General features: G+C 38.2%; 1 protein-coding gene across 1 annotated transcript; it reads right to left on the reverse strand.

Annotated features, from left to right (window-relative positions):
• Positions 1–1,577: 1,577 nt before the first annotated feature.
• Positions 1,578–11,418, reverse strand: LOC139118824 (profilin-2-like). The gene is made up of 3 exons (XM_070682313.1): positions 10,967–11,418; positions 5,807–5,981; positions 1,578–3,266 (listed from the first exon to the last, which is right to left on the reverse strand). Exons 1-3 carry the CDS (start codon positions 11,075–11,077, stop codon positions 3,169–3,171), a joined length of 384 nt encoding a protein of 127 aa, XP_070538414.1. The 5' UTR covers positions 11,078–11,418; the 3' UTR covers positions 1,578–3,168.
• Between the last annotated feature and the right edge of the window lie 666 nt (positions 11,419–12,084).

The raw sequence follows: 12,084 nt of genomic DNA on the forward strand, positions 1-12,084 counted from the left end.
TACTGTGGCAATACTTCAAGCTATTGCTACAACAAGTCAAGTGTTGTACTATATAATGCAATTCTCTTTCTGTTAGGTGTGGTATCTTATCTCTGATAGTTGCAAATCTATATGATAAGATAGCAGTTACTTGCCACACTGACCCAAATCCTCACTGAATATTCCATGGGAGTGAAAAGGTATGGATAACAGTCTATAGGGAAAGGCAATGATACTTGCTGCAGATATGATAACATGATCTTTGCAAAAAGTACATTCCGCCATAGCCAGTCAAAAGCCCTTTTGGCCTCTGCTGGCAGTCCTGCCAATAAATTTTCATCAAAGTGGTGTCAAGATTTTAAAAACAGAACAGCAGAAAGTTATCACAGAGTTTAAACTCTGCATTCTGGAAAGGTGCATGCGATGCACAAAGCGGACACGTTGACAAGATATACGGAAATTTCAATAATTGCTGGCTTACCCTATTTAGATAACACAAAATCAATGACATGAAGTCCCCTGATCACAAACACAGAGAGGGCAATAGTTCAGCTATCAATGATGCCTGTTCAGGCCATGCACAGCTTCTTGTCAGTTCATACCAAGCAACGCAGGAATTCATATTGTCACTAGCTTAAGCTATACCATGCACCCTATCACTCATGACATTTATGAACAAGTATGGTTTCAGAGGAAAACAATTCCTGTGCATCAGATCCATAACAGAGTGTGTTGTCATTTAGTGACTAAGAAAACTTGTTCAAGACACTAGCATGTCAACTTAGAAGGGCAGAGTGGCACTGTGTAAATGATGTGATAGGGCAGTGCCACAGACAGTTCAGTATGTGATACATATCTTCATGGCAGTGTGAATTTTCATAGCTGGGTTAATCTCATCAAAGGCCAACATGACACAAACATGAAGGGGCTGCTGACAGTGAGCTGTACAACCCATGATTTGGCAAATCATAATCATGATTCAGTGTACAGAGCACCCCACTATATCACAATTGTCAATCATACTATATCCTACCCTTAAGGTTAGGCCCTGAGCAAGATTTGTATGAAATGCTAGTCCCCCACTGAACTTTTCATAGCACATTTCCTCTAAAATCACACTTTTTTTCCTTCCAGTCTCGTGAGAAATTCTAAATACTCATCACATTAAATTTTAACTTAGAATTCTTCATCATGCAAAATGAAAAACTTGAATACGGTTCAGGGAAGGTTGCTGTTGCATGCAATGATGACAGTATTCAGTAGTTGGGTTCACATCCTTAACCCTTACCCTGCCAAGTTCTCATGTCACCATCGGGTCAACGTGGTCTGCAAAGGCCCCTGAAAACGGCTACTACACATTTTTTTCTCAGACTTTGTCCCTACAACATACCAAGTAAGTGAAAATGTGTACAAGTTTTGGTTTGATACCCCTTTCTACTGACTCTTCAAGATAGTGAAGTGCTGAGGCCTGGCTGGATAAAGGATAATGTTGATAAAGACATCACTGGAATCAAGATTGTACGACCCAACTCCACACATGCTTTGGGTAGCGCCAGCAGTGGATGGGGCAGGGGCAGTGAAATAATCCACACAGAGAGTAACGAAGTTGATTGTTTAATTGGAGACAATTTTCTTCTAATTCAACTGGTCTAAACTACAATGAAACATTACAGAAGTCACAACCACTAAAGCATGAACATCCGCCGTTTACCTATATGAACTTTTAACCGAAGTATAAAATCAAGCAATGACTAACAGAGTGTGTATGTATTCCACGTATTTCTACTATCCTTTAGTTTTAAACTATTTTGTGAACAAAAGAAAGCGATCATACAAAATATGTGAAAGCTGCAGTATTATGAAAGAAAATACATACGAAATGAAAAGTTTTTTCCCTGGAGTTAATATCAATGAATTTCTGTAGAGGGACCCCAACTTAGACCAAAGTTTGTTTTCTCGCTCTCTGTAACAGCTACACCTACGTCTCTTTAAAGCTTGCTTCCAGGTTTTCTCCCAGCCACACAAACTCCTGAGTTTCCTAATTTGTTAGACAACCAACGCAATCATATCAGATAACCAGAAAATTTCGAAAAAACGAAAATTCAACTTCGCACCATCATCCACGTCACAAAAGCTCACATTTTAACGTCGGCACAAAGCTTTTCAAGACTGGGGTAGCTGTTACAGAGATATGATGAAAGAAACTGAAGAGGTTACTGTAAATACGAAAATAAAAATACACTGAGATGCAAGTCCCTCTGTACATATAATTTTTGATGGAAATGTAATTCCCCTCGCCATGCATAATTAAGTGGACAGACAGGCAAGGGTGGGGAAAATTATAGTAAAATACTAACTACAGGTATTGCTATGAACTTGAAAGTAAAAAGAATTTTGTCTCTATGTAATCAATTTCATCTGTTTAATAAGACTTTTCTTGCCTGTCATTTGCTATGAAAAGCTGGGGCTGCTTAAGAATCTCCGGCAAATGTAAAAAGAATTCAAAATTGTCAAAACCCAACCCCCCTCGGAAGGATAACATTGTGGAATAAGTTGAGGGATTTACAGGACAGTACACTCAGCCATTATATTTGGTGTGATGAGTTTATGAGGCAAAAAGGCTGATTTTCTACTTATTATTCATACTATCTACAATGTGTTGAGCATTTTATGGCTGTCAGACTGATATCTCTGAAACTTGTGTCAAAACATACAGGTCTTTACATGTAACATAACTTAGGAAACCCCCCTAACTCTGTGCGCACACGGGTAACACTGCATCATCAGAGATGATACGGTTGCACGAATGCGTTCTTGTGGTTGAACTCATACTATCCCACATTCTCAACCCACAATGTCGTCCTGGACTTCAAGCTATGAGAACACTGAAACCCCCCTCCCCCAACTTTTAGAAATGTACAAGGCATAACCGTTAACATAATGGTTAGGGGAAAAACAAACGATTGTTTTTCCCCCTTCACAAAAGACTTTACAGAATATTTTTTCTCTTATAATCTTTTTTTTTTAATTTTTCTGCAAATATCCAATTTATATTATTACAACAGCTTTTGCCTGGGGTGTGATGTAGGCCGAATGACTCCGTGAGATGTTACAAATTCAGGAGGACTTATTCCAAGACCACATATGCTTTGTATATTCTTGAGTTCATGCCAATATACACAGGTCTCTCTAATATCCATTTTGCTTGAGGTAATCGCCAAGGGCTCCAACTACTTTATTTGCTTCACCACCTTGCATTCCGGCTTCATATACACCAATAATAATAGCTGCAGAGAAACAAAAGATGAAAACAAATATATCAAACAATTCTGAAGATAATAATACCAATTTCAGAGGTATGCGAGTTCGGTCAAGGGTACAAAGCACTTTTGCAAATTAAGGTAGTAATGTGAAAGACTTAAATTTTGCTCAGACTTTTCTCAAGTAATCTTTCAACCATTGTCTTTCAAAATCAAGAATGAAAATCGGGCTCATGTTACAAATTTTTGTACTATAGAAACAAATTCCCAAAGATTTACTGATATTTGAAATTCAAAATGGCCGTCACCCCTTTGTTAACTCTGTGGAGAAAAATAAAATTTTTGATTTTCAGAAAACTGAGTTTTTTTAACTCCAAGTGCTTCAGAATGAGTCTCCACAAGTGGTAGATCAGAAAAGAATTGGAATAGTTTGAGAGTCCTCATAGCTGTCCCAAACTGGCGGGTTCTACTGTAATGGAAAAAGCCTTTTGATATTTTGGCAGATTTCTCATATTGGTTAGATCTGTAAGACAGACATACAGAAATTATGCGCTGAATATGTGTTCAGCGTAAACTAAACTACACTTGAGTCTCTGCTTGCATCTAAAACCCAGTGACACCGAGTAGGGGCTATATGTTCTATGAACAAAAGTGCCATCTTTCTGTCAACTTGCTGTGGTAGATGGCATGAAAGGTCACGCTACATGTGAACTGTTAAAGTCTCTGTTTTTGCCGAAGGGGTAGATCAGGGAGAGAAAAGCAAAGGAGTTGCAGCACTTTGTATGCTGTGTACATGGCCACATTGCCCATATTCACAGCATACGTTAAACGCCATCAGACCATGCAATAATCCACTCACAATTCACAGTCATTGATTTGAATTTGGCCTAGTATTTCACAGTGTACTGAATGGACAATTGATGGAAAAATTTCAATACTAGTTGCGCTGTGATTCACCAACACCTTCCAACAGACTAGCACAGCCCTTTCTGAGGCATCAGTGGGAATTAAGGTACTATGTCTAAACAAGACAACTTTTTGTCCTCATGAATAGTGGATCTGTAGAACCGTCTTCAAAAATCTTAAACAAGAGTCCAAAAACACACACTCCTGCCATAGACATGCAGAACAATAGAACAATCATTTGGTGTCTGTGTGCAAAGAGCCACAAACACGATGCATCAAAAGTTTTATCAACACAATTTGTTAAAAGAGTATTATGCTTTTAATACTACCACACCTTGCCTAACAGGGTACGAGTGAGCAGTTGGAATGACAGAAACAGTTCAAAGTTTACTTGTATGAACCAATGAGCTACTTGAGGACTATGGTCAACACACTTCATGTATGATACTGGATTTGCTGTCCTTGTTTTTGTTCAGGTTTCTGTCCCTAACCTGCCGCTGGCTTTGATGTCCGGGAGCACTCTTTGCCAAAGATTCTGACCAAATCACCAGATCAAATCCATGGTAGCTACTATGAATGATCAAAATACTATGCCAAGCATTTATCATCCATGTAGGATTGTGAAGACAGGCCGGCTAAATATTCAAGACCACATGGAAATGTCGCATCATATCCAAACTTGGTGTGCCAACAAATGACTGGTCAGTGCGTTTCATAGGTACCTGTCTCTTCACAGAAACAACAAAGGAATGGGCTGTTCTTAACCAAAACTTGTAAGCAATGACTATCAACTGGCACAGCAGTGGCATGGAGCTGAACGAACATATGACATCTGTATACAGATGGATGACATCTGTATTCAGATGGAGACATGAATGCATTATCATATCAAGAACAGATATTTGCTATCTGGTTGTCTCAGCAGCACATACAAAATGCTTCTTGTGACATGCCTGTGCAAACGTAATGATTACGAAATTCACATTTGAAGTCTGCACATCATGTTGAAGTTTTCTGCGCTACCTACTGACTCTGTAGACCAGAGTTTTCAACCTCTTGGTACAACCACCACTCATTTATTTAGCACCAACACCTTCACTTCTCAGTGTTGTCGCCACAAAATCAATGAACGTACTCTGTAAATATAACAAGCTTCCTCTTTTGACAGGTAAGTTTCCTCCTCTGATAGCTGAACACACAAAACTTGTAGCAATCAGGTGTATCGTGTTGGAAAGTACACTATCGATTACATGCTGCCCTTTGCTCCACACAAACCGAATAAAGCAAACAATACACAAATCATTATTTTAACTCTATGTAAGTATATTTAGCATGAATTTAACTCTATGTAAGTATATTTAGCATGAAAGAACAAGATTATACAGCCAATCGTTTCTTCTCTTTTGATCAAGTCACCATATACATATTTCTGTAACACCGTAAGGCTTAATAACCCTGGTCATATTTCACATATGACAGTTCTATGCAAAGGAAAAGGGAAGGAAATTCTAAAATCTTGCCATTGTTGTGACCAATAATGCATAACTTCCTGACCTTAAAATCAGACCACCATTCAAGACGAATAGCCAGAAACACATATTTGGGATACTGATTCTGGGGCAAGAGCTGTTAAAATAATTGAAAAAAGCCCGCATACTTACCTTTAGGTGTCTTTACAATACAGCACCCTTGGTCACTACCTTTTTTGCCATATATTTCATTCTCAAAAGTTCTGAGAAATGTGTATTTCGTTCCTGCAAGATGCAAACCACCAGCTTGTATACCCGATGGATCTTTGTATGCTTCTACTAATTTCAGAACCTCTGCATTTGTAACCTGTAACAGAATGACACAGAGATCAAAATAGAAATAAAATGACACCAGGACATGAAACAGACATTTGACCATCATCAATAAGGATATTGAATAATTTGAAGACACCACAATAACAAAAACCACATTCTTTTTTTACTAACACATCAAGGTTAAACCTTGAAGGTGAAAATTTGGTGAGAGTCCACAAAAAGTTACCGATTTACGTACCGGCATACCCTGCATCAAGATCCAGTGTGTATAACAGGCAGTTTTTCCAAATTGTTACATTGTACAAATATCAAATTCAGTGTACTTTTTTTATAACACTGAAGTTGAACAAGCAAACTTGCATGTGTGCACTATTCAACAATTCTGCACCCTGGAGGTAGATCTTTGGACTCGAAAACTACAATACTGTTTTTAGTTTACCACTTACAGGGCGCATTTCGAAGCTCATGGTTCAGCAGTTTCTTTAGGTGAAAATTGAAATTTAATTTTTCCTAATAAAGTTAACACAGAGTTCGCAGCCAGTTTGAATTTCAAGTGTAGGGAAATATTGGGTAATCTGTTTCTCTAGTACCAAATTTTGCAGAGTAGCCCCCAATTTTCATTCTTGATTTCACATTGGGACAATTTAAAGTGTCCTTATTTCAATTATGGCACGATTACATCCTAAACTTGGAGACCAGTGCAGACAAAGCTTAAACTAGTTCTGAATCAATCCTTTGACACTTATAATCTGGCAAGTCAGTCTCCCAGTCCGAATGGAAACAATTATATGAGCAACAATCGGAATGGGACTGACAGGTACCAGCCTACTATTCTGTTTACACTTTGGAACTACAAAATGATGTTAACTAACGATAGCACCACAGCTACAGCAAATGTATTTTGGGCGTGTCAGTAACCTTGATGCTTTACTTTTCACGGTTACTTTACATCTACAACTGTATGTCAGCATCATAAACGACTGAACTGTTTACCAATTCAAAGGGGTGGTGATGAAGAAGGTACTGTGTTACCAAAAACCACTTCACGTACCAGCTTATAATTTTTTTTCTAATTTGTTGTTTCAGTCTGGTGTAAAATGTGGAAGATTTGCTAAAATATTTCATAAAATCTACATACAAGATCAAATTATCACAAAAAAAGCACAATGAAACTGCATTTCCTACTCCTCCTCATGCACTTCTTTCTTCCCTTCAAAAAACTTGCCACATTTATCACTGTGACATTTTGAATAGGGCCCGGAATGAGCTGAAAGTGTTCATACGGAAGCCCTAGTTCACTCAAATTTTTAGTATGTGTACCCTTTAAGCTACAAAAATTGCCAAGTTTCGGACTTTTCTATCAATTTCGTATAATTTGAGCTCTTAGCTGCTTTAATGCCCGTGAACCTCAAAAGTGTAGCAGGCTTGTACCTTAAAATTACATCATTCATCAACATAATGATAGTTTATAAATGTATGTCTCACTTAAAATGGTGTTTTTCTTGATGTACAAAAATGTGAAAAAATGTAAAAATTTTGTCTATATTACACACAATACACTATTCTTTATTAATCCCTCCCCCTGCCCAAATCATATAATGTACTGCATGACGAAACAGGGAAGATGCACTCAAAATCCTAACGACAGTAGGTACATCTGTAACAAAATGACACCTCACACTTGTAAACAACATCATGAGAATGACTTTCCATTGGCAGAAGGTACAAGGTGCAGGGACTGCTATTTGATGCAATTTTTAGTTTTCCAATGTTAATTATTTACTAGGAGGCAAATAATGTGTGTTCTGATTTACAGAAAGACAAATCATTTATTTCTAAAAATACTGATAAGTCCAGCAACTTCAAATCAAACACAAAGTTGTCACTGACACACAGCAGTCTGTCTGTCATAATAGTCTCCCAAAAAAGGCAAATATGAAATGTTACCATGTATGGGATATTTCCTGGCCACCACATTCAGTACAGTAAGAAATGCATGGCAAATGAGGAAGGTGAATATAAATTGAGTTAAACATTGATTTTCTAATATGGTCAGGCCGTAAAATTGTTTTTGCCTCATTATATTTTTACGATTCATAAATTAGGAAACTACTCATAACCACTGTTCCTTTACTCCATGGCTTTTAACAATTCCCATGTATCCATTAGAAAACTGTCAAAACTATATATTCATACGGACACAATGTAAAGTCAATATAACAGGGAATATGTTATCAGGTCTTTGAATTAATTTTCATATATGAGTATTTTATTCTATTCAACTCTTGGACTATTGCGGAAATAAGTTCGCATGGCGGTTTGACAGCTGCAAGAAGTATGAAGACTAGCTGTCATGTCAATTGTATGGATGACCCATGACCTCACCCATTGTCACAATCTCCCATTTAATTCCTTCACCATGGTGAGAGCGAGGAGACAGCCCAGTAAACATTGTGCAAATGCAAGAAAAATATTTCTTAAAGCATACATTTAAGTTAAACAAACCGTCACACAGTTTCACCTTGTGCTTTGAGGTCAAGGGAAGTGTACCAGATACCAGAACATGCTGACTTCGCGATAGTAGCAAAGCCTCACCCACTACCAGAACATGAATGCTTGTTGTCGTTGTTAATGAGGTCTAGACTAACTTGTATAACTGTCAGTTATGTTAATCCAGAGAAGACTCAAGAGTGACTTTACTTCAGATGGGCAATGCCTTGGGATATTGATTGGCCAAATTACTCATGTTGTGAATTTTGTAGTTTTGTCACTGGGGTTCATCTCAAGGACACACATTTGTTTAGCGAAATACCATTACCTCTGATCAATTTACCAACATTTCCTTACCTAATCAAAAAGTTGTACAATTGACTCAGTGATGGCAGATCGGCTGTCAGTGAACAACACACTATTGTACAATCAGCATCCAAACTTGTCTCACAAGAAGCTTGTGGCAATTGCATTGTAAGTCACAGAACAAGTAGTTACTTTGCATTTCAAAGGACATTCTTACTGAGTGACACAAATCTTTTTTTTTTAGAACTCCACTACAGTCACCTTTGCAAGTACCATGCCTTACACACCGTTGCACATCAACCTTGCTAAATCTACTAAAACAAGGTATACCACATATTTACTTTAGACTGTAATCAATAGTACCACTACCAATACAAGAACCGTTCAGATGTCAGACAGGTTTCAATACCCCAGAAATAATTTATGCGTATGACTGAACTTCTGATACAGTCAGCACATCTGGTGATGTCACAGAGGAATTGAACCTTTAAGGGCTGGGATTTAAATTTGATTTGTGGCCATTCAAGTAGAATTCATCACGGTTATTTTTAATATTTCAGCTGTACTCTTCATAATTCATACCCTGTATTCAGAAAATGAATTTGTTAGGTGAGGGAAATCCTTAAGAAGGAACTTATTTTATCAGAGAGCTCGAATCTGGATTTTTAATGCAGAAGTTGAATTTTAGTACAATACAAACTGATGCACAACTTTATAGGCAGAAAGGGCCTTTATCAATGATTTTTTAATCTAGCCCTGCTAATTTAGAATCTCTATCAAGCTGACAGAAGTTATTTGACAGTGACACTGACATGAGCACAGGAGATTGTGACAGTGGACAGGATGACCACAATGGCACTATGATTCATGCTGGCAGGAAGAGAGGGGCACACATCCTGACTAACACCTATACGTCACAGCACAGAGTATGGGATCTTCTCAATCATGTATCATCAATATTCTTCCTTCTTGAGTGAAAAAACATTCACACGCATGAATATCCACACGAAAGATAATACGTGACCACACCTTTTGTTCGCTATAATCCCACTTTACCTTGGTTCAACCCCACACTGGAATGCAAGCCGAATGTAGAAGTGGGCACTTCTTATCAGACGAAACTTACTCCAAGGTTGCTGTCACTTGAAGGTTCAGTACCTTCATACAGATCACAGATTCCATATAAACAGCTGACCTAAAGATTTCATCATCAGAACCACGAACTTACGAGACAACCACTGAATCGATATTCTATTGAGCAAACTTTTCCCCGGAACTTTACCCGTTCAACTATGTTACAATGAAACCCGGTCCCTCCACAAACTTCAAGAAACTGTTAGCTATGACTTCCCCCCCTAAAAAGCAGTGTCGGTTGTTTAGGATATCACATAAGCAACGAAAACGTACAGATAACAAATCAATAATCATTGACAACAACAGAAAAGCAACGAAGAGAAGGGTACCTTGAGTCGATGGAAATACAAGGCGGATATTTGCAGTCGTGCTGCTCTCGAAGCACGAGCGCCTTCAGCACCTAGCGGGACACAAAATTACCATTACAATAAAATAAACTCCCCCGATAATTTTCCTGACTTTGATAATTTTAAGAGTTGAAATAAGAAATTTCTCGGTCGAAAATTTGGCCTACAGTCTAGTCATTGACCACTAAATCGTTGGATGGGAGGAAGCACACAAGGCCCGGACCCACCCAGTTTTCTCACTTCCCCAACGCTGTTTGGATGGCGTACGGATGTCAACGGTCAGTCGATTAATTAAGAACAATGGACCTTAAAAGAAAGGGGGTCCATAGACGATACGTCAACTCTCTTGTGTTTCTAACGGTAAATGTGTGAAAGAGCCAACAACGTCCGCTATGAAAGATCTCTCTGTATCACAACGTTTCATCCGTTATGTTATCCGTCGACCGCCATGTTGGAAATTTTATTCATTCTGCCCATGCACACCACTCCCCTCTCGCCCGACACACATCGCATCTCTGGTTCGCAGTGACTACAAATGGAACTGATGAACAAGATTGGTTTGTTGAAAAATCTATGTGATAAAACGATGGAATTAAACTACGAATATACTCAAACACCTAATCCATATCATGACAAGGCAAATTTGACCGAGAGTGACCCGTGAAGTTCCGAAATGCCGGCGTGTAAAGTGTCAGTCCAACTGATTGTAGTTTGTGACATGTACGAATATCATACTTACGCTGAAGCCTGTACTTGTCGCCCATAAATTTCCATCGTGTCCGTGAATGGCGGCTTTAGACACTTTACCTGTAGAAAGAAGGGACTGGTCGACGTACACTTGCCAGCTCATGGTGGTTCTTTATCGAATAATCCTCGCAAAACTGTTTCTAGTTCCTTCGCGGAAGACACGCCGGTTTCACACTTAGCAGGAAGTGTCTCGCAAACTGTCACGTGGACACGGCAAACCGTTTCCTAAAATATATAGCCGCCACAACTTCCTAGTTATTTGCTAAATTACAGTAAAAGATATGTTCATGATTATATAATTTAAAAAAATTTGCAAATGTCTATATTTTATGAACAATGTCGCATTCTTAAATGGTTGTAATGGAGATCGATGCCAATAAACGGTTGGTACTATTTTCTCTCTCGCGCAGCTGTCTAGTCGGACAGCATTGTATCTTAGAGGGGGGTGTGAATAATTATCGGATTGATGACGTCAGATCGTTCGCCCTGGATGTCTGCTGCATAGCCAGGAACCATGCATTTAGAGAAGTGAGGGATGAGGCAAAAGATGCGGAGGACAGATGGGCTTGAACTGCCCAACGCCGAACTGTGATCATTTGGACAACTGGCTGTTGTTGAAACTGCCTTCATGTAAAATATAAAATCTGTCAGCACCCGAATTTTTTTGGATGTTTTTGTAACAGTGAAGGAAAAAAGTATAAACACAATTTTATTTTCAGTAATAAACAGTTTTATTTCAGTATCATCAGCATCTCTGAACAATTATGATTTCACACAAGCAAAATCTCTGTTGAGTATTACAGAAAAACATATTTGTGAAATTTAATGACAGAAGACATTTTGATGCACAAATATTGTGTTTGCAGCAATTAATTTGTATGAAAAGTAACTTAAGTTTGAAAATCTTTTTTAAATCTTCGATTAATTTTTATCCAACATATGAAATATTTCTGTGTTGCCATATCTGGAAATCTGCCCGATTCACTCTCTCTTTCCTTAACACACTGCATTGCTATAATATTTGTGGCACATATTCAGATTTTCAAAATTTGACAACTTTTCAATTTAATTTTTTTGCAAACTGTGCATTCTTTAATGAGAAAAAACCTA

Source organism: Ptychodera flava, chromosome 19, assembly GCF_041260155.1.
Source record: "Ptychodera flava strain L36383 chromosome 19, AS_Pfla_20210202, whole genome shotgun sequence".
In the NCBI taxonomy this organism is placed as follows: Eukaryota; Metazoa; Hemichordata; class Enteropneusta; family Ptychoderidae; genus Ptychodera; species Ptychodera flava.

Excerpts from the sequence above, each read along its gene's own strand:
- LOC139118824 (XM_070682313.1), bottom strand. The coding sequence starts at position 11,077 with ATGAGCTGGCAAGTGTACGTCGACCAGTCCCTTCTTTCTACAGGTAAA. Across the intron at positions 5,982-10,966 it reads CGACAAGTACAGGCTTCAGC|GTTACAAATGCAGAGGTTCT; the intron begins GTAAGTATGATA and ends ATTCTGTTACAG. Across the intron at positions 3,267-5,806 it reads TATTGTAAAGACACCTAAAG|CTATTATTATTGGTGTATAT; the intron begins GTAAGTATGCGG and ends GTTTCTCTGCAG.